The sequence below is a fragment of the Fusarium keratoplasticum genome, chromosome 7 (assembly GCF_025433545.1).
Source record: "Fusarium keratoplasticum isolate Fu6.1 chromosome 7, whole genome shotgun sequence".
NCBI lineage: Eukaryota > Fungi > Ascomycota > Sordariomycetes > Hypocreales > Nectriaceae > Fusarium > Fusarium keratoplasticum.
Window position 1 is genome coordinate 1,686,058 of NC_070535.1, and position 21,836 is coordinate 1,707,893.

The window sequence follows — 21,836 nt, forward strand, 5'->3', positions numbered from 1 at the left end:
GGGACCGGATCAGGAAATTAAATCTATTGCAGGGTGATGTGAGCGTAACTTTTCTTATATCCACAATAGAGAACTTGTTATTGCGCCTTGGGCCCACGTCTCCCGTCTTCAACTAGCTAGTAAAGGCTTTAGCTGTGGCCTGGAGTAGGATGCTACTTGCCCACTAAAAAAATTGCTCTTTTATTTCTAGCCCTTTGGCTAAGTATGCACTCTTCTACGGAGCCAGCACAGGTGACTATACAGTCAAGATCTTTCTTCGTATAGAGGAAATCACGAGGGAAGAGGTATCCGGCTACAACATTGCAAAGGTCTAATGTAAGTGACTTTCTCTTTCTTTCAGAAGCATAGATGCAGGTCTCGAATGCAGACCTGAGAATCCTGGTCTCGAATACCAAAGTGACATCACTCCCCGAACTTATGCGTTATTCATCCCCTGTACCGGAAATACACTAGTGCTGGTGTAGGAGACCTGCCAAGAACCAAATTGCAAATGATGGTAATAAATGTTCACTCAATCCATCTCAAGAGGGGACCCCGCTCATGGGGCATACTTATCCATAGAAGAATACCCCGAGTCAGGCTGCCATTTTGCCGTCGGAGGCTTGCAGTTTTGTGCACTGAGGATCTCAAAGATATCCCGTGACACGTTTGCCCGCTCATCGTGCTGTTCAACTTCTTGGAAAGGGGAGGGTAGCCCGTCCGCCGCGGATCGGTCACCTTCCAGCTTGACAGCTGCCATGTCGGCTGTGATAGCGAGACGAACAGAGAACAATCCCAGTGAGGCACTGATGCTCCGAATGGCTTCAAGAAGAGGAATGACATAGCCCCCACCAAAAGAATCTGCGGCGACGACGTAGCCATATACCTCGAGGGTTCCCTCATTGACCACCCACGACCCCGAGTCACCACCCTGGATTTCTGTCCGAATGTTAGTTAAAGCCACATGGATGGAAGAATCATGTCATACGCTGATCATCATCCAGATTGAGGATAAGTGTGTCCACAAACGCGTGTCCGGGACCGAGAAGCAGTCTTGAAGGCAAAGGCGACAGATATCCTCGTTTCAACCCTCCTGATCCACTCAGTAGAGTGACCGACTGTCTCTTTCCACTACTGCAAGGTGGTGTGGTCGGCATTAAGAGATCTCCGGATCCGATATCCTCCCCTTGAATCTCCCCGTTGGGTAGTTTTCTTGGTCGGATCCGGTTCGGTTTGTGTTGCTTCATCTCAATCAGTGCCCAGTCATAGTACCCCCCCGCATCTTCGCCCATCATGTTAGGCGTGGCTATTTGAGCCAGAGAGTCCTTGGCAATGCACCCGATCTTGCTCATCTTGGAAGATGACCAAGACGCAAAGGGACCATGATTGCCTTCCGAAGCCAGCTGGGAATTGTCCATGGCGGGTAAGGACTCAGTCTCCTCGGGCCCTGGTTCGATATCATCGTCTGGCTCGTCCTCACTTTCAGAGTCTGAAAGTTGAAGGTCCCAGTCGTCCAAAGCAAGGTCGTTATCCGAGTCGTCCAACAGAACGTGGCCGACGGTTAGGCCATATAGCCTTCTTTCCCCATCCCGCGAAACAGTACTAATGATGCCACCAAGCGTGCACCTTCGGGCGATAGATGAATCCCCTTGGATAATGTAGGTTCGCCGCAGTACGTCTCGTCTGTATAACCCTCGCGGCCCCCAACGATGGGGATGAAGATGTCGACATCCTCGTCTCCATGCTTGGTTTTTGGAGCCCGACCGCGGACAAAGACGTTGAATGAAGGCAACCTCCCGAGCAGGCCTAGCAAGCATCGTTGTCGTCCTCGTCGCTGCGTGACTTGACCCGGAGTTTGGAAACGTCCCTATGGAGCTAGTCCGGGCCAGGCTTCGCTGTGTGGGAATTAAGCCATGGCTTTATTCGCTCGTTGTTTAGACTCAGCCACATAGCGCCTCTGCAGCCTGGTGCCGCCAATAATATGATTCCAGAACCATTAGAAACGCCAAGACCCAGGATACCGTCTCAACTTTATGTATTTTTGGTGTAACTACACCACCGGAAGTGTTGACCAAGTTAAGGTTTGATCACCAGCCAGCTCAGACACTGCAGGCGATGGCGGTTCAGCTCATGCAGAGCGGGAGATCCAGGACCAACCGTCACCATCCACCTGGTAAGACTGACACGCCATGTTACGCCAACCACTATCAGGAAATTCCGCCGCTCCATGTCTGGTCTCTTCATCTCAGTTTTTTTCTGTGGTAGTTGCCCCCCTTGTCACTTCTTCTCTACCTCATCTCTGAGCAACAATGGCCAGTATAAGCGACTGCGAGCTAGCCAGCCTCGAGTCTGTAGATCTCGGCCACAAGCCATGCCAGGTTTGTTTAATACTGCCTCGTGATGCCTAGCTAACCAGTCCTTTAAAGGCCTGTAAGACAACAGAAGACACCAGTCTAGTGCAGTCAGCAGCCAACCCTTCTGGAACACGAACAAGTCCAAAACAAGATCAACGAGGCTTTACACACTCTGTGCAGTATAGCCCTCTCAGGAATGTCACCTCGACATGCCCCTCTGATGTACTGGTATCTTTTGATGGTGCAGGCATTTCAAATGGAGCCAGCCAAAGTCGAAGATGGGATCTTGCGGGCCACTTTGCTCTCTTCCATCTTCCGGCGGTGGCAGTTACGGTTACGCTTCTCTGTCTATACGCTTTGGAATTCCATTGGCCTCATGGTCACCCTACTGCCGAAGAGCTCGCCGCCCTTCAATTTGCTGCAAAAGGGCACGAGGCTTTGATTCTCATTTCCTTGACGGACATTTTACTATCCAGGATATCCTACGGCCTCTTGAACAGCAATGTCGGTGTCCCACTCGGTTTCATCTCTTCGCCCTTCTATCTCGGCTCTCCAATAAGATATCTTTTCAGCTCGGAACTGTGGTCCGCTATACGACACTCTGCCACGAGGCGATTTTTTCCGAAAACGACGGCACTCGTCATCATCATCACCGCTTTGCTTTGTATTGCAGCGAATCCGTTGTCCGCCATCGCAATGATCCCACGTCAGACATGGTGGGGCTTTCCAAAAGCCAGTCCTGGTCACTCATTGGAGACTGTGTGTTATGTCGATCAGAGACTTTACGAGTTAGATCTCGATTCTCAACATGTTCCCGAGCTTCACCATTCCTCAAAGACCTCGAACTGCACAAATGCCAGATGCCCAGGTAGCCGACGACAGCTGCACTATCTCCCCAACATCATGTACCCGTCACAGTCCGATAGTCCCGGGTACCTCGCAAGGTATAAGCTACAGAACGTCACGTACACGTATTACGACACAACGTCCACCTCTCGGCCTCTTTCACTCTCAGTCATTAATCGTTTGGAAACGAAGTCCGATCGGATCAATTTCGACCCACTATATGGTGATTTGGCCGTTGCAACATGCCCCATGGCTTTCCTGGCGAACTATTTCGATTCCGGGGGTGGAATCAAGGATGTGAGCTCAGATTCGCCTCAGTGGCTTATAGAGACAAAACAGATGGCTGTGAACGGCACGATACGCAAGTGGAAACAGCCTCTTGTTTTTGTCAGCTGTAATGCTGAACGGCTGGATGGAAATATCGTGTCGATGTTTTTCAACTCTGAACTTTTGAACGAGACAGTCACCCTTGATACTGGGCGCAACAGCGATCTAAGGGAGCTGGTCAACGAAATTACGAGGCCGTCAGTCACTAGTGGGTATCGTATTTCAGCCCTTGGGACCAACATAAGTGCGCCTGTTAGCGGGAGCATCATCTTTGCCTCACGTGCCACTGCCGTCGGAACCGAGGGCGAGACCGTGGATGGCATCAATGTCAGCCTTTGCTTCATTTCCGCGCGCTGGGTGGAGTCAGATGTCTGGATAGAGTCAATCACATCTGGTATCGTCCAGAGTCACTTGGTCCCATCTATTCAAGAGTCCCTTGATCATCTTAGAGACTCTTCTACGAATACGCCCTTAATCAAAATGAGGAAGGGTTGGCTGGCCGGTATCGATACACGTATAGACATGGCATCGGACTCGGCGTATCGCCTCATATTGAATTACTGCCTCGATGGGGGGTCTTTTCTTCACAATTGTCTCTCCCTTGCCCTCTCCGCGCATATCACTGATGCGTTGTCACAGCCCGAAAATTTCGATGGTATGTCGCTTGCTAATCTTGTCGGGATGCCATCAAATGGCGAGATCACAGTTATTGATCACTCAACCTGGGGGAAAGCATTCACTTATACCTTTAAGAACAGCCGCACCATTCCTCTGGCATTTTCTGCTCTTTTGCTTCATGTATTGATCGTTCTCGTACACCTTGCATTTGCTCTTCATTCTCGGTATCCATATTACAAGACGAGCTGGGGAACCTTTGGGGAGATGTTGATTCTTGCTCTGCGCTCGAGTCCAGATGGAGAAGTAAGTAAGTCTGAGGCAGAAGTCGCGGTCTCTCAAATGTGGAGGAAAACAGCTACGGTACGCCCGATGGCTGGGGATGGGCGGGTGCAGATTGTTCTGGGCGAGAATGAAGGGGGGGCTAAAGAATCTGAGGAGTCTGAAGGGGATTGTCCAAGAGAGAGTTTGGTAGGACTCTGGACGGGTGAGGAATAGATAGTAGTAGTGAACTTGTTCTACACTGAAAAATTAGGATTGTGTTGGATATATGCAAATATGTTTTGATATTGCTTTTGGGCCGCATCTAACAACTGGGAAATTTGAGTGAACCTCGATCGAGATGCAATAGGTCCATTGCTTGCCTGGTGTGCCTTCTCTATCAATATCTACAGCCATCCTTGGCCCAAACAGTGCGCATTTATCTGACAATCTCGCCGACATTTTGGCCCATTAGTAATATTTATCGTAAAGTGTTGTCAAGCGTTAGTTACAAATCAATCCACGATCAAAGGTACCTTTCGGCGGCAAATAGGGTAGGCATTGTCGTATTATGTTGTGAAAGCGAATACGACATTACCCCTGAAAGTCTTGGCACGCAGCCAACATCCATTGTTTGCACTAAAGAGGCCCTTTTGATTCGCTGATGCGAAACCCTGAGGATCTTGTACAGGATCTAACTGGCAGTCCCGATTGGTTTTCGGCTCTTCGGCAGCTTCGCTTCTGCGGGCAGGGGGCAACGACTCCTCTTCTACACAAGAGGCCTCTCCACGATTGTCTTGAGTTGGTCGTCATTCTGGCTGGTTTGCCCATGGAATTCGATCGAGGACCGAGTCTGTGCAACCGCCCCAAAAACGACTCACTCAACGCAGCCCAGTCAAAAGTCTAATCATTCATTTGCTCGTTAATGATCCCGATTCGTGACAGTGAGACTTCGTGAGACATTATGCCGCAGCATGAAGCCTCACCTTGACCCCATTCGCAATACAGTTGATCAATGTCAAGTTATGCCCAACAACAGCGTCCTTCTCCAAGCTCTCCATCCTATCGAACCGCTGCAACAACCGTACCGTGACGTAACTTGCTTCGATGAGCGCAAATTGCTGACCGATGCAGATTCTCGGACCTCCATTGAACTGTTTGCCGTCAGTATGCCATGAATGGCGATGGCGAGAGAGAGGATGTAACCCACAGGCAAATATTCCCACCCGACCTTTCTCCCCTCCCACCGCTCCGGCTTGAATTCGTCCGCATCAGGTCCCCAAATGTCCTTCCGGCGATGCATGACATGCACGGAAAAATCGGTCGAAGAGCCTTTCGGGATGAAGATGGGCGAATTCCCATCCTTGCCCCCACCCCGGGGAAGCGTCGTATCCTTGTTCGCGTAGCGAGCGTTGATGGGCACGACGGGGTAGAGGCGCAGCGATTCATCGTTGACGTACCGGAGGTACTTGCAGGCCTTGAGTTTCGCAAAGGTAATCTCGGAAGGATTTTCGTAGGTGCCGAATTCGTCAATGATGACGTCGCGGAGTTTCTTGTAACGAGCTTGGTCTCGGGAAAGGTTATAGAAGACTGAGGATGAGTCAGTATGTAAGAGCTTTGATTGATAGAAGAGGCCTACCCCAGCCAAGGTGTGAAGCTGTAGTATCGCGACCAGCGAGCAAGACGTGCAGCAACTCTGAGCGTAACTCCTTCGGGTTCTGCGTTTCAGCAGCTATCGCCTCGAGAAAGATGTACTGCTCCTTGCCGCTACTGTTCGTATCTGAGACTTTCTCCCGCAAACCCTTGGAGAGTGCGAGTTGGACAAAGTGGTCAACAAAATCGTGAACAATTTTGCATGAGTTACGGAATTCTAGTGAGTCGTAGAGCCACCAAGAATCCATGAAGCGTGACCGTGTAGCAAGGGCCATCTGACCAGAATCAAAGGCGGTAGCAAACCGTTCTTCTTTGCTGCCAAGTTTTGAACTCTGGTAGCCGGGTAAGAGTCTGAGCTGGCTGTTGACGGATTCACCAAAGAGGAATTCAGTGGCGGAGTCAATAGTCAAACGGAAGAAGTAGGGCAAGAGGTCGATCTGCTCTATCCAGCCGTTCGACCCAATCATTGGCCCGATCAACCTCATTAAATTCTGGACATGAGTTTCTTCGAGATTGAGATCGCTGACTTGATCTCTTGTGAACTGGGGACGAATGATGGCCTGGATCTGGTTAGCTACATGGGGGTTACGGCGGATTATGTTAACAACCTACTCTTGAATGTTTCCAGTGGTCGCCATCTGCCGTAAAAATGCCATTGCCAAGCATGGGGAGAAAGTTCCCTCGTCGCGACGGTCCCACGTCTTACGTTGTTAGCGTGTGGCCCCAGATATTGACGTGACACCTACCAAAGTCATTGAACTTGTTGGCGAGAATAGTCTGGATATTCTTGGGATCGGCAGTGCGGATATTCCTCGCTCCTAAAATGGGTATCAGTGGCAGACGACGAAGAGCGGTAAAGATTCGCTTGGCAAGCGAGAGAACAGGAGCACCCACCCAAAATCTGGTACCTATAGGTATGTGCCCCTAGATCCTCAAACCGCTTGATGATATCAACGGGAAACTGCTGTGCCTTGTCGGCAGCCAGTGCACGCAACAAGTTGTCAATGCCGAGCGGCCATCGGTTCTTCTCAAACGGAGGCTCTTCGCATTTGAGCTCTCGTGCCTTGGCTGCATGACGTCGGGAGATGATGAAGCTGGAGATAATGGCGTAAAGGATGTACGACGTGACTACCCAGATCAGGGCTCCAAGGGCGAAAGAGATTTGCATCTTGGTGTTGACAAGTACTAAAGGCGTCGTTTGCGAGCTCACAGGTGGTGCATTGCCTGTATCAAGACGCCGCACCTAGAGAGCAAGGGGGGGTTCAAAAGCAGTAAAAGCGTCAAGGCACAACCAACACAAAAAAGGCAGCGACCAACAGTAACACACCCAAGGTACAAAAGGACCCGAGCCACAACCAACAAGTAAACCCCCGAACAGCACTTGTAACCCTCCGAACGGCACCTCTAGTTAGTCCGATGCATGAAATCGGGTCCCGTGCAACTCGGGTCCCAACTCGGGTCCCCTCCCAACCCTCAAGTTTCACAACGTGCAATCCTTCACACCATCTTTCGCCCTCTATCGCCATTTCGACCTCAAATTCAGCCACGCACAGATTATCGATCTTGCAAGATGACGTACCCCCAGAATGTTGGCATCAAAGCGATGGAGATTTATGTTCCGCCACAGGTAAAGCCACTCTCCTTCGTTCTCCCCGCAAGGTCTGACCTTGGGGCTAACGAGAAAAGTGCCTTGATCAAACCCTCTTTGAGAAACACCAAGGCGTATCGGCGGGCAAGTACACCATTGGCTTGGGTCTCCAGTACATGAACTTTTGTACCGACCGAGAGGGTAAGTTCCGTACCGTCTGCTTGATCAGTAATCCTCTGCTGACCTTGGTGTAGATGTCTGCTCTCTGGCTCTCACCGCTGTCTCCTCCCTTCTCCGCAAGTTCGACATCGACCCAAAGTCCATTGGACGTCTTGAGGTAGGCACCGAGTCACCCATTGACAAGGCCAAGTCTGTCAAATCGGTCCTCACGACTCTCTTCGAGCCACATGGCAACACAAGCCTCGAAGGCATCGACACCATCCACGCCTGCTACGGTGGGACGAGCGCCCTCTTCAATGCTGTCAATTGGGTCGAGTCCCGCTCGTGGGATGGCCGAGATGCCATCGTAGTGGCGTCCGACATCGCTCTTTACAAAGAAGATGCGTCTCGTCCAACTGGTGGCGCTGGCTGTGTCGCCATGTTGATCGGTCCGAATGCGGTGCTCTCCCTTGAACCGAGCTTGCGGGGTGTCTACATGACCAACACCTTCGACTTCTATAAGCCCGATATGAAGGTCGAGTTTCCCATCGTCAATGGCCACGAGTCCATCGCTTGTTACCTGGGTGCTCTGGATGAATGCCACAAGGACCTGCTCCGTCGCACTGAGGCTGCCAAGAAGCAGCTCAATGGAAATACACCAAAGACTGGAAAGAAGGTTCTTGACCTATTTGACTACATGGCCTTCCACACTCCTAACTGCAAGCTGGTTAGCAAGTCGTACGGTCGACTTAAGTACAATGACTGTTTGAACTCGATCAATGCTGCTGACTGGGAGGGAACTCCTGAGGAGCTTCGGAATCTGAGCTACAAGGACTCCCTGAAGGACAAGACACTGGAGAGAGCACTTGTTGCTGCCACAAAGACTGAGTTCAAGAAGCGAGTTGAGCCATGCATTGCCGCGCCCTCTTTGTGCGGAAACATGTACACCGCCAGCCTGTACTGTTCTCTGATCAGCTTGATCAGCAACATTGATCTTGCTTCCGCGGAGGGCAAGACTATAGGTCTGTTCAGTGTAAGTGGATGAGCTCCTGTTGTTTTTCAGAATGGGGCTGACTGTGATGAACGGCCAGTATGGAAGTGGCGCCGCCAGCACGCTCTTTGGCATGAGAGCCACTGGTGATCTAACCAACATGGTTCAGAAGATCGATCTCATGAGCCGTCTGAAGCAAAGAAACATCCAGACCCCCGAGGATTACGAGAAGGTGAGTCCTAAAGAATGTAGTTGCTGCATAGGTGTGCTGACTCGTGTCCACTAGGCCTGTGCTCTTCGACTGAAGGCTTACGGAAGCAAGAGCTACAAACCACTTGGTGATGTGGCTTCTCTGGCGCCAGGGACGTACTATCTCGAGAGCATCGATGAGGCATACCGTAGAACTTATGCTATCAAGGGCCAGTGAGCAATGGGGTTGGGGGATTGGCGTATGAAGCGTCGTTTATCTCAGGGTAGGTAAACCGAGGTTAGGTTTGGGCTATAGATGAATAGAGAAAAGTGCATTTGCCAGCCCTCGATTTTGTTTTCTCTTACTTGGTTCTCCTTCTTTCAGCGGTAGTCAGCACTCACGTGGGCAGACAATGCGGTGAAAACTGCTGTGAGCGTACAAGCATCGTCAGAATGCCAAGCGATATTAGAAGCGAGCCTTGTAGGGCTGATAGCTACGTCGGTAGATCGTGCTCATGTGACTAGCGAGCCGCGTAGGCATCTGGGCGGAAGACGAAGATCAGTCTTGAGACAGGGACTCAACAGCCTATACGAGAACAAGGATACCTCGGATTCCGAACTCCTTAAGACAACTTTCCTGCAGGGAAGTTGATGTCTGCCTAATACCTCCAATTTCGCGAGGATATTTTACCTTTGTTTCTGTAGCGATCAACCGCATGTCGGCGAAAGCTGCAATTTTCGGTGAAACGGAGCGACAATTCGAGTAGGCCGACAACTTCAATCCCACCAATAATATCACAAGCTGACGTGTCCAGAAAGAAACCCTACTGGTCGACGGATGCAACCAGAGTGGCGAAGAGGCCATGTATGTCTCAGGACCCGACAAGACAGATGTATGTCTCAGTTTGGCAAAAGCCGAGGTCTGTTATAGGAAGCATGTGCTCCCAGAACAGTCACCGCATAGACGATCCTTAGAATCCATCATATTAAGCGCCCTGAACGAGTCAATCATCGAGGACGCGGAGAAGCATCCGAAAAAGCATGCAGTCAGTGTAGCAGTCGGCCTCATTGACGCATATCTCACAAAAACAAATGTCCCATTGGCTGCTTGCGTGCCATGTCCCGCTCTGGGATGGAGTATCAATATATATAATATGTTACTGTACAGCCCTGTTGCATGTGGTCCACGCGGCCCGCCGGCTGATGATCCACGCGGCCCGTCGGCAACCGGCACCTGGTTTGATGCCAATCCCTGGTTATAGTAATTGCCGATGCTAGGATTGGAAGCAGGCTGCCTTTTCAAGAGGCTATGACCAGTAGGATTTGGACGTGTACAGCCAAGATGCCTTATCTTGGAGAAACCAGGCGTTTAGTAGGTGGAACTGCATGGCGTCCGTGAGGGAGGGTTACTTCGAGTGTAGCTGAGATAAAAGTGTTGCGGAAGAACTTGAATGGTGTCAATAACACTGTAACCATACTAGAGAAAGATCTAGACCTTCTAATGAACATGGGTAGTATCTACAAGCGCAACATATCTCGCCAAGACGGCATGTAGAAGCTCTAACGGTTCAAGATCACCATTGACCCCCGTTCCCCAGTGGCGTCTGACAAATGTGGAGTCTAAGCTCAACGTCTGATTCAGATGCCTGTGCCTGTCGTATGTCGACACAGATTGAAGGAATATCAAGGCAGATCCAGCAGGATGCTATGCTGCTTACCTACCTACAAGGCAAAAGGGCCTCTCCACTGCGGGATTTGTTGGTCTGACAGAAACCTTGTGTTGCAGCCAGGCATTACGCAAACAGAAGGCGCTGAAGAGACGAGATGGAAGCGATGAGATTACTTATAACGTGATTACAATGGGATCATGTTGGACATATGGAACTTTTAACTTTGTAGATTGTTGGTTCTTCAGGTTCGATCACAAGGCCACAGAAATGCCCCGAAGCCCCCGGCGCTGGACCCCTGAAGAAGACCGGGTGCTACTCGACAAGGTCAAGCAACTATGTGAGTTCCCATGACTGACCCACGTCAACCACCAGATCTAACCATCCACAATGAGTTAAAGTTTCGGACGGCGCCAAGAACGATACGACTATCAGCTGGGCTACTGTAGCCAACGCCCTCCCTGACCGCAACAACAAAGACTGCCGAAAGCGCTGGTCCAAGATTATTGGAGCCAAGAAGGGCTCGTGGTCTTTGAGTGAGGACGAACAACTCTTAGAAGGTGTGCAGAAGTACGGCCGCCAATGGGCTATGGTTGCAAAGGGTGTTGAAACGAGGAGTGCAGATCGTGGGTTTCCATTGGCTGAGGAAGGGAGAGTAAGCATTACTGACAGAGAACTAGAGTGCGCCAAGCGTTGGCAACATTGTCTAGACCCCTCTCTAGACCGAAGCGAGTGGACAAGTGACCAGGATGCACGATTAGTTGCCGCGGTGCGACGTTACGGCACCAACTGGAAGGATATCAAGAAGTTTGAGTTCCCCAAACGTTCGACGACGAATCTAAAGAACAGGTGGGTTCCAAAACACACATGCCTTGATCCTGGCCTTCCCGATCTGACCACATTTAGACATATTGCCCTATTCCGGCAGAGGAATAAGGCACCTGGTGCTTGTCCGGGAGCGATGGAAACTTTAGGCCCGGGAATTGACTGGTGGTCGATCGAGCAGGGAATGCTTGATGACATGAGCATGGATGCGAGCGAGGACGGTGACGACGCGGAAGAAAACCAGAGTCCCAACTCATACACTTCAATTTCGACATCCTCCTTTGACGACATACTTGGGGTTAGTCCGTCTGGTCCTTCAGCAGCAGACACGATGACTACGGTCAGTTCAGATCCTTATCAATATTTGCTGGACTGGACAGTCCCGTCACACGCGGATCTTGTTCAAGCCGCAACTTCATATTATCCTGCTTTGGACGGCTTCCTTGGGTCGACATATGACCGTAACACCAATACCGACCCATCTCTTGGAAGGGACGCCAATGGCGGCAATTTTATACCAGGTTTTCCCACGCAAACGCCATCACAGTTTGAAAGCATCGACGTCTCTCAGATCTCAGATGGCGTTACGCCAGGAGAGTCTTCGCGTCAAGGGGCAAACCGAGAACATCGTGCAGCAAGCAACGTTTCTAGCGGGCCACAGATGACTGTTACTATCGACAACCCAGACCCGCAGACGATGACTGGCATATTGGAGGTCTTGGCAAAGGCGAATAGTAAGGCGACCATATCTATGAATCGTGAGTAGACCATTGTTGGCCTCACAGGCCTGGTTTGGATGGTAGGACACAGTAGAAGATCGGAGTAAACAAGGGGAGACACTGTGCCAAAGTCGAAAAGATGGGAACATGGCAACAAAGTAACAGGTATTGAGAAGAGTTAGAAAGGAAGGGCCCAAATAGCATCATCTCCACTGTTCATAGACAGTCGGTGTTTGCGTCACTTTGTCATGCAGTGTTTGTCTTTGAAGGGAAGTGAAAGGATCAACAACAAGTGAGAAGGGTTACACGCAGCAGTAAGCACTAAGCAGTGAAGTTATCATGGGAAGTCGAAGTCATTATAGGGAACTAGACGAGCAACTACGTCGCAATTGGCTGACCCGATCAGCGTTGGGAGCCGAGTTTCACATGTCCCATCCTAATCCAGAGACTTGTTGATTTGCGCGCCGTTACTCTTCTTCTTTACATCACAAGCCTAGAGATAGGTACCGGCCATACCAACAAGTCTGAGAACGTCACCCCTGACTCCCCTTTCCATCTTCCAACATTTCTAGCCCCGATCACAGACAAAAGCTGCAGCGGGGACCTGAGTGATGACGACCGGCTCAACAGACCCGATTGCTTGCATCGGACCCGATTATTGTGACGGGTAGCATTGACGGCAAGGTAGGATCAGCTGCAACAGACCCAGTTGAGTGCATGGACCCGATTATCCCTGTTAGACAGACCTGAGTAACAAACCCAACCGAAAACGGTATTGACTGCGAAGCATAGCGAGATAGGCGATGTGGTATTGAGCCTCAGTTGAAGTTATATCAAACTGTGAATAGACAGTGCCATAACTGTTTCGAAACAAGCTGTTCAACTTCATTTCATCTTGCCATTCATTCAACTGATACGCCTACTGTGACTGCAAGAATATCAAGCTTTTTCTCCGTCTTTTGAACTAGCAGCCATGGCTCCCGGCAGGACAGACGTGACAGTTGCTGAAAACGGCAACGGTTTTCACGCCGCACACAACGGCGTTTCAAACGGAGCGTCTAACGGAGCAAGCAGTACTTCGCACACCTCCAACGGAACAAACGGTTCCGCAAAGACAACATCCAATGGAGTCCATTCTCACGAGGATGTCCCCATTGCCATTGTTGGTATGGGACTAAGACTTCCCGGAGGTATCGGCACCGAAGAAGACCTCTGGGATACTCTGATCAACAAGAAAGATCAGAGACAACGCGTCCCCGCGGACCGATGGAACGTCGATGCTTTCTATAGTAAGACCAACAAGCGTGGAACAGTCAAGACTGAACACGGCTACTTCCTCGCCGACGAGGACCTCCAGCAGTTTGATACATCCTTCTTCTCCATCACTCGAAACGAACTCGAGAAGCTTGACCCTCAGCATCGTCTTCTTCTCGAGGTCACACGAGAGTGTCTTGAGAATGCGGGCGAGCTTGACTGGCGTGGCAAAGATATTGGTTGCTACGTTGGTGTGTTTGGAGAAGATTGGCTCGATCTGCATGCCAAGGATAGTCAGGACTTTGGCATCTACCGGATCACGGGTGCTGGAGATTTTGTGCTGGCCAACCGCATCTCTTACGAGTACGACTTGAAGGGTCCCAGGTGAGTCGACATAGCTCTATGAGAAGGACTTTACTGACACATAAACAGTATCACGGTCAAGACAGCGTGCTCTTCCGCCCTGATCTGCCTGCACATGGCCTGCGATGCTATCCGCTCAGGTGAAATCTCATCCGCTATCGTTGGCGGAGCAAATTTGCTCATGTCTCCAACCATGACCATCGCCATGAGCGAACAGGGCGTCTTGTCCGGCGACGGATCCTGCAAGACTTTTGACGCTGCGGCTGACGGATACGCGAGAGCCGAGGCCGTCAGCGCCTTGTACGTCAAGAGACTTGACCATGCTATTCGCGATGGGAACCCCATTCGAGGTATTGTTAGGGGTACGGGGTCCAACTGTGATGGCAAGACCGCAGGTCTTTCTCATCCTAGTCCTGAGAGTCATGAGGCGCTCATTCGTCGGACTTATGAGCAAGCTGGCATTGACGACTTTTGCCAGACTGCCTTTGTGGAGTGCCATGGCACTGGAACAGCTACTGGTATGTCTCATTGTTCTCAACGACTCCATGACTGGATTACTCAGAGTGCACGTTGCTAACTACCAGGTTCGTAGGCGACCCTCTTGAGACGAGCGCCATTGGCAACGTTTTTGGAGAGAAGGGAGTGTACATCACATCGGTAAGAAAGGAAATGAACCTGCCGTGTCTTTATCACGGATCTAATTCTGCATTTAGGTGAAACCCAACGTGGGCCACTCCGAAGGTGCATCCGGCATCACATCGTGCATCAAGGCTATTCTAGCCATGGAGAAGAAGACCATCCCTCCAAACATCAAGTTCAACAACCCCAACCCCCAGAGTATAGCACCCCCCAACGTTCCATGATCTTGCAACTGACCTTTAAAGTCCCCTTCAAAAAGTCCAAGCTCCAAGTTCCCGTCGAGCCGACTCCTTGGCCTGAGGATCGGCATGAACGCGTGAGCATCAACGCTTTCGGAATTGGTGGAGCCAACGCTCATGTAAGTGATGCCCTCCTCTACATATAACTTAGCTAACTTCTGTCTAGGCCGTCATTGATTCCGCAGAGTCTTATGGAGTCAATTCGAAGAGAGCCACTCGCTCCTCGGCAGAGCCATCGCGACAGAGCTTGGTGGTCTTCTCTGCCAACCACATGAACTCTGCCCGCAACGGAACGGCCAACCTCCAAGAATACCTCTCGAAGCACCCAGGGTCTGTCAAGGATCTGGCTTACACGACTGGTGTTCGACGAGAGTGCCTTCCTTACCGATCCTTTGCGGTCTCTGATGGAAGTGCACCTTTGGAGTTCACTGCGCCCAGCAGAACACCTGCCACAGCCCCTGAAGTTACTTTTGTCTTCACTGGCCAAGGAGCTCAGTGGGCCACTATGGGTGTTAAACTCATAGAGGAGTTTCCTTCTATTGAAGAGGACTTCAAGAACCTTGACAAGGCCCTTTCGCAGCTACCATATCCGCCGTCGTGGAGCATCGCAGGTGAGTTATCCTTCAACCCCCTCTCGAGCTTGAACCTTCTAACCGTAAGTACAGATGAACTGTTAAAGTCCAAGGAGGAGAGCCGGCTTGACCAAGCCGAATTCTCTCAGCCGCTCTGCACTGCCGTGCAAGTAATCATTATCAATCTTCTACGAGCCTGGAACATCTCCCCCTCTCGAGTCATCGGCCACTCTAGCGGCGAGCTTGCTGCAGCCTACGCCAGTGGTGCAATTACTGCCGCGGAGGCCATCATTGGAGCTTACTACCGTGGATTGGTCACAAAGCAGCAGACTCGTCCTGGCGCCATGGCCGCCGTGGGATTCGGCCGAGAGGACGTTGCTTGCTTTTTGACCGAGGGCGTCACGATTGCGTGCGAGAACAGTCCCGAGAGCACAACTCTCTCTGGTGACGCCGACAAGATCGATGCTGTGATTGCAAAGATCAAGGAGAGCCATCCTGATGTCCTTGCTCGTCGCCTCCGTGTTGAGATGGCTTACCACTCTTGTAAGTTACCGCCTTTTTTGACAACCTTGCAGAAGCTAACTATGCCTAGACCACATGGCAGAAGTGGGTGCCAAGTATCAGGAACTTCTTGAGCCCCATGTTTCGAGCATCCGTCCTGAGGTTCCCTTCTACTCGACCGTGTTGGGAAAGGCCATCACAGAGAAGAGCGCAATGAACGCCTCATACTGGCGCCGAAATATGGAGTCTCCCGTTCTTTTCAACACCACAATGGCCAAGCTCCTCACAGATCAGCCTGCCAACAATCTGTTCCTCGAGATTGGACCACACTCAGCTTTGGCAGGCCCTCTTCGCCAGATCTTCAAGAAACATCAGCCTGATGCGCTTTATGTGCCTACTCTGGTCAGGGGACAGAATGACACTACAAGCCTCCTTAGCACAGCGGGAAACCTGTTTGTCAAAGGGCTTGCAGTCGACATCGGGGCTGTCAACGATGGTGGATCCATTCTCACCGATCTCCCAACTTACCCCTGGCATCACGAGGACACCTTCTGGGACGAGAGCCGGCTGACTCGAGAGTGGAGGAAGCGCAAGTTCCCCCGCCACGACCTTCTCGGATGTCAAGTCTTCGAGGGAAGCTCTCTGGAACCCACCTGGAGAAACATGCTCTGTCTCGAAGATGTCCCGTGGATCCGCGACCACGTTATCGGTCCGGACATCGTGTTCCCGGGAGCATGCTACATCGCCATGGCTGGAGAGGCTATTCGACAGGTGGCTGATGCTCAAGACTACACAGTCCGTAACTTGTCAGTCAAGTCGGCGATGATCTTGCATGAGCCGGTGGCAACGGAGATCCTCTTCTCTCTTCGCCCGTATCGCTTGACCACAAGCTTGGACTCTACCTGGTATGAGTTCACGGTGTCGTCTCACAATGGGACTGGCTGGACCAAGCACTGTACCGGGCAAGTTAAGGCCGGCAGGGCAGACTCGGAGTCCGTCACAGAGCCTCCCGAAGCTACCGCTCTTCCCCGAAAGGTATCAAGCACGCGCTGGTACCAGACCATGTCCAAGGTCGGCATCAACTACGGACCTACGTTCCAGGGTTTGGAAGACGTGTCTGCTCACCCTGTCGACAACTTTGCGGTTGCTAAGATCACCAACACGGTTGACCCGAACGAATCGACATACCAACTGCATCCTACAACGACTGATTATGCGATCCAGCTGTTCAGTGTCGCAGCTTGGAAGGGTCAGGCTCGTGACTTTGTCCAAATGCCCCTGCCCGCCTACTTCGGGGAAGTGTACATGAAGCGTCCTCAGACAAACGAGCAGCTGCAGCTGTCCTCGAATGTGACCGTCACGGCTCGAGGCGCTGTTCATGGAGACGGATTTGCCACCGTTGGTGGTGAGGTTGTGCTCGAGTTCCGCAACCTCCGCCTTGCACCCGCTGCTGACGACACTGGAGGTGATGACCAGGATCCCCACGCTGGAGTGCGTTTGCAGTGGAAACCCGATATTGCCTTCTTGGACTCCAAGGATCTCATCCGAACAACAAAGAGCATTAGATCTTGCTATTCTACTGTCCAAAGACTTTTGCTGCTTTGCAGCATCGAGTGCACTGAGCGCTTGGCATCTTTGCCCCCCAGTGGAGTAGAGCATCTTGAGAAGTTCAAGACTTGGCTGGCTGCTCATGTGGAACAAGCCAAGGCTGAAGGATATGAATCAGTTGATGATGTCAACTCACTCTTTGCTCTCTCTAGGGATGACAGACTATGTTTAATCGAAACGACGGCTCAAGAAGTCAAGGCCTCATACGCGGAAGCTGTTGGAAACGCCATCTGCCGCGTCTTTGAGAATATCGAGGGCATTTTTACAGGCGAGGCGGATGCACTGGATCTGTTGATGCAAGATGATATCTTGAGGAAGATCTATGACCTGGTGATTGAGTTCTGGGACTTTAAGGACTTCCTTGGTCTCGTGAGCCATGATAAGCCCAACCTGAAGGTCCTCGAGATTGGAGCTGGTACCGGTGCCACCACGGCCCTCATCCTCGACGGTCTCGTGTCTGAGCTGGGAGAGCAGATGTTTTACTCTTACACCTACACAGACATCTCTGCGGGCTTCTTTGTCCAAGCAAAGGAGCGTTTCAAGAACGTCCACAACATTGAATACGCCGTGCTTGATATTAGCCAGGACCCGGCCGAGCAGGGTTTTGAGCTTGGATCTTATGATCTCGTCATCGCAACCAACGTGAGAATTCGAAACTCAATCATAGGGACTCGAGACTAATGTGTCTAGGTTCTGCACGCCACACCAAGTCTCCAAGAGACCCTGGTCAACGTTCGAAAGCTCCTCCAGCCCAAGGGAAAGCTTATGCTGCAGGAACTCTGCTCAAGTAAGTTAATGGCTCGGGCGAGGAAAACCAGGACAAGAGAATTAACGTGCTGCTAGGCACAAAGTGGTTCAACTTCATTGTCGTAAGTTTTAACATCCCCCTTGTTCGATCCAGGATAAGAGAAGACATGCTCACCAAGTTCTAGGGTGTACTTCCCGGCTGGTGGCTGGGCGAACCTGATGGCAGACCTGAAGAGCCATACGTCAGCCCCGAACGATGGGCCAGAGAGTTGAACCAAGCTGGTTTTGACGGTGCTGAGGCAGTCATCTATGATGAGGAGAAGCCGTATCACACCAACGCGACAATCATTGCCCATCCTCTCGTTGAGCCCAGGGTCAATAAGAAGGTTTCAATTCTCACCACGACACCCAACGGTTCTGCTGCTACTCTCCTCGCTCAAATCCTCACTAGACAGAACTTCACGGTCGACTTTTGCTCATTGGATGATGTTCCCAAGTCTGATCACGACATCATCTCAGTCTTGGATCTCGAGGGAAGGCCTTTCCTGACTGATATCTCAGCTGACAAGTTCCACTCCCTGCAGACATTTATCACCAAGTTGACATCCTCCGGCATGCTATGGTTGACAAGGTCGGCGCAAATAAACTCTTCAGAACCGGAGTATGCCCAGATTGTGGGTCTTGCTCGCTCGGTTCGCAACGAGCTGTCGGTCGATCTCGCAACTGTCGAGATGGACAACACCCAAGACGGGACCACATTCGACAGGGTTATAGACATTCTTTCAAAGTTCCAAAACCGCTCCAAGAACCTCGACATTGATCCCGAGTTTGAGTATGCGATTTCCAACGGCGCCATCAACATCTCCCGCTTCCGCTGGATCTCTGTGTCAAACGAGCTTGCTGCAGGCACAGATTCTACTGCCCCAAAGACTCTTGAGATTGGAAAGAGAGGCTCGCTCAAGACACTACGGTGGGTTCAGAGACCAGCGATCAAGTTGACTGGTGATGAGGTGGCTGTCGAGGTCAGAGCTGCGGGCATGAACTTCAAGGTCCGTCACCATTTCCCTCCAATGAGGGATTAGGCACTGACTAAACAGGATATTCTCATCTCCATGGGTATCGTGGATGGCAATGTTGATGACGGCAATGGCCTTGGCTGTGAATGCGCTGGAGTCGTTACCCAAGTCGGTCCTGACGCTCCGTTCCACATTGGAGATCGGGTTGCTATCATCGGCGGAGACTCGTACTCCACGGTCCTCAAGACCACCTCTACCTTGTGTGCCAGAATCCCCGACAACTTGAGCTTTGAAGACGCGGCCACCATGCCGTGCGTGTACACAACGGTCATTCACAGTCTTCTGGATCTAGCCAGGATCGAAAAAGATCAGGTAAGAAGCCACGACATTGGCAGCGAAGTTGATCATACTGATAAGTTTCTCCAGACCGTTCTGATTCAGTCCGCCTGTGGAGGCATCGGAATTGCAGCCATCAACATCTGCCGCATGGTCGGCGCCAAGGTAAGATTATCACAAGTCAGCATGCCTTAACATGCTAACCAAACCAGATATTTGCTACGGTCGGAAGCCAAGAGAAGATCGACTACCTCATGTCCACCTTTGGCATACCCCGGAACCACATCTTCAACTCACGCAACTCCTCCTTCCTTCCAGACGTCATGCGTGAGACCAATGGCGTTGGCGTCGACGTCGTTCTCAACTCTCTGTCTGGAGATCTTCTTCACGCATCGTGGAAGTGCGTCGCAGAGTTTGGCAAGATGGTTGAGATTGGCAAACGTGACTTCATTGGACAGGGTAAGCTGGCCATGGAGGCTTTCGAAGCGAACAGGACGTTTTATGGTGTCGACTTTGCTCCCATTGCAGAGAAGCGACCTTACATGATCAAGAGGTAAGAGATCAACAACTATGCTTTCCTGTACGGAAACCTGATCAGTCAAACAGGCTGTTGGAGAGGACGATGGAGTTCTTCCGTCTTGGTGCTATTCAGCCCATCCGGCCCATCAAGTTCTTCGACGCTACTCAGATCGAGGATGCTCTTCGTTACATGCAAAAAGGCCAACACATGGGAAAGCTTGTCATCCAGTTCCCAACCGATCATTCCCAGTTGACCTCTTCCCGCGGCAACAACCGACTTGCCCTTCGATCAGATGCCTCTTACCTGCTGGTCGGTGGCCTAGGAGGACTTGGTCGATCCATCTCAACATGGATGGTTGAGCACGGCGCGAGGCACTTTATCTACTTGTCACGCAGTGGAGGCAAGGGGCCAGATGATGCTGCATTTGTGCAGGAGATGAACGCTGCCGGCTGCACTGTTCAGATCACGGCTGGCAGCGTCGCCAATTCGGCAGATGTTCAGCACGCCATCGCACAGGCAGAGCACCCCATTGCCGGAGTCCTGCAAATGTCTATGGTACTGAGGGTAAGATCCCCCATCACTGAAGAAACGAGAAGTGGACTCACAACACGACAGGACGCCTCGTTCCCTAACATGACACACGACGAATGGCAGGCTGCAAATCTGCCCAAAATCAAGGGTACATGGAACCTCCATGAAGCCTTTGCGTCTCAGTCCCTCGACTTTTTCGTGCTGTTCAGTTCCTTCTCGGGTCTTCTCGGACACTGGGGGCAAGCCAACTACGCTGCTGCCAACACCTTCTTGGATGCATTCGCTCAATACCGCCATGGCTTAGGCCTCCCTGCATCCGTGCTTGACATTTCCATCATTGAGGATGTTGGTTGGGTCAGTCAGGAGCCGGGACATCTTGAGCAGCTCAAGGCAACAGCTGCGTACTGCCTCAAGGAGCAGCATCTGCTTGACTCCCTCGAGCTGGCTATCACTAAGTCAGAACATCAGGCTTGGGAGCTCAAGTCCCCCATGGACGGGTATATGAATGCAAGTCAGATCGGCCTTGGAATGAGGATGACGATGCCCATCGCCTCGGATGCCAACCGATGCATCTGGAAGCGCGACATCCGAATGGGTCTGTACCGGAACCTCGAGAACTCGGGCGTTGACGACGCAGGCACTGGCAACGAGGGTCTCAGGGAGTTCCTAACTGGAGTGATTGCCAACCCAGAGTCTCTCAAAGAGCCAGCTTCCGTTTTGTTCCTGGCCAACGAGATTGGCAGCACCTTGTTCAGCTTCCTGATGCGACCCATCCAGGAATTGGACGTCAAGCAGCCGCTGTCAGCCGTTGGCCTTGACTCGCTGGTCGCAATCGAGCTGAGGAACTGGAGTAGGCAGAGACTTGGTGTGGAGCTGAGTGTGTTGGAGATTTTGGGGGCTGCCTCCATTGAGAAACTGGGCGAGGCCACTGCCGAGGGATTGCTTGTGAAGTTGGGTGGTGCGACGACAAACGGCGATGCGCAGTAGAGAGACCGCAAACCGTTATTTACAGGACACTTGAATCATCAATTCCCTTTGTTGTTTTACTGTTATGAGGGACGGGGATCTGGTGTGCGACATCTTAATGTTGGGTCTGGGCTCCTCCCACTGCCAAGGCTCCCTCACGGGCCGATATGAAGGGCCAGCAGCCACAGCTCAGAACGCGGCTTCATTCCCAAACTGTTTTACATGTCCCTCCAGTTCCAAGGTACATTTAGACCCGGCCTAGCTTTGGCTTGTGAATGACAGGCTACCTATTCTTACCCCGAACTTATCTGTTTTGCTTAAGGCAGAGGCGATTTAGATCAAGCTGCTAGCGTTAATGACAAAGATGCAAT

The 21,836-nt window shown here is 51.4% G+C and overlaps 5 protein-coding genes across 5 annotated transcripts; 3 read left to right on the forward strand and 2 right to left on the reverse strand.

Annotated features, from left to right (window-relative positions):
• Window positions 1–538: 538 nt before the first annotated feature.
• On the reverse strand, window positions 539–1,796 carry NCS57_00971000 (uncharacterized protein; the record flags this gene model as incomplete). Its single annotated transcript, XM_053059476.1, has 2 exons — window positions 539–918; window positions 968–1,796. 2 exons carry the CDS (start codon window positions 1,794–1,796, stop codon window positions 539–541), a joined length of 1,209 nt encoding a protein of 402 aa, XP_052911547.1.
• Window positions 1,797–5,344: 3,548 nt separating this feature from the next.
• Window positions 5,345–7,203, reverse strand: NCS57_00971100 (uncharacterized protein; the record flags this gene model as incomplete). The annotated part of the gene is made up of 6 exons (XM_053059477.1): window positions 5,345–5,536; window positions 5,593–5,972; window positions 6,022–6,595; window positions 6,648–6,736; window positions 6,782–6,853; window positions 6,930–7,203. The coding sequence occupies 6 exons, from the start codon at window positions 7,201–7,203 to the stop codon at window positions 5,345–5,347; spliced, it is 1,581 nt and encodes a 526-aa protein (XP_052911548.1).
• A 336-nt stretch (window positions 7,204–7,539) lies between these two features.
• On the forward strand, window positions 7,540–9,200 carry NCS57_00971200 (Hydroxymethylglutaryl-CoA synthase; the record flags this gene model as incomplete). The annotated part of the gene is made up of 5 exons (XM_053059478.1): window positions 7,540–7,662; window positions 7,722–7,824; window positions 7,878–8,815; window positions 8,874–9,005; window positions 9,060–9,200. The coding sequence occupies exons 1-5, from the start codon at window positions 7,606–7,608 to the stop codon at window positions 9,198–9,200; spliced, it is 1,371 nt and encodes a 456-aa protein (XP_052911549.1). The 5' UTR covers window positions 7,540–7,605.
• A 1,621-nt stretch (window positions 9,201–10,821) lies between these two features.
• Window positions 10,822–12,220, forward strand: NCS57_00971300 (uncharacterized protein; the record flags this gene model as incomplete). Its single annotated transcript, XM_053059479.1, has 4 exons — window positions 10,822–10,969; window positions 11,031–11,255; window positions 11,310–11,478; window positions 11,536–12,220. The coding sequence occupies 4 exons, from the start codon at window positions 10,822–10,824 to the stop codon at window positions 12,218–12,220; spliced, it is 1,227 nt and encodes a 408-aa protein (XP_052911550.1).
• Window positions 12,221–13,146: 926 nt separating this feature from the next.
• NCS57_00971400 (Carrier domain-containing protein) lies at window positions 13,147–21,486 on the forward strand (the record flags this gene model as incomplete). The annotated part of the gene is made up of 16 exons (XM_053059480.1): window positions 13,147–13,811; window positions 13,860–14,308; window positions 14,383–14,447; window positions 14,504–14,627; window positions 14,675–14,787; window positions 14,835–15,279; window positions 15,334–15,783; window positions 15,833–17,991; window positions 18,040–18,136; window positions 18,193–18,218; window positions 18,282–19,145; window positions 19,194–19,484; window positions 19,539–19,613; window positions 19,661–20,001; window positions 20,055–20,532; window positions 20,584–21,486. 16 exons carry the CDS (start codon window positions 13,147–13,149, stop codon window positions 21,484–21,486), a joined length of 7,545 nt encoding a protein of 2,514 aa, XP_052911551.1.
• Window positions 21,487–21,836: the final 350 nt, after the last annotated feature.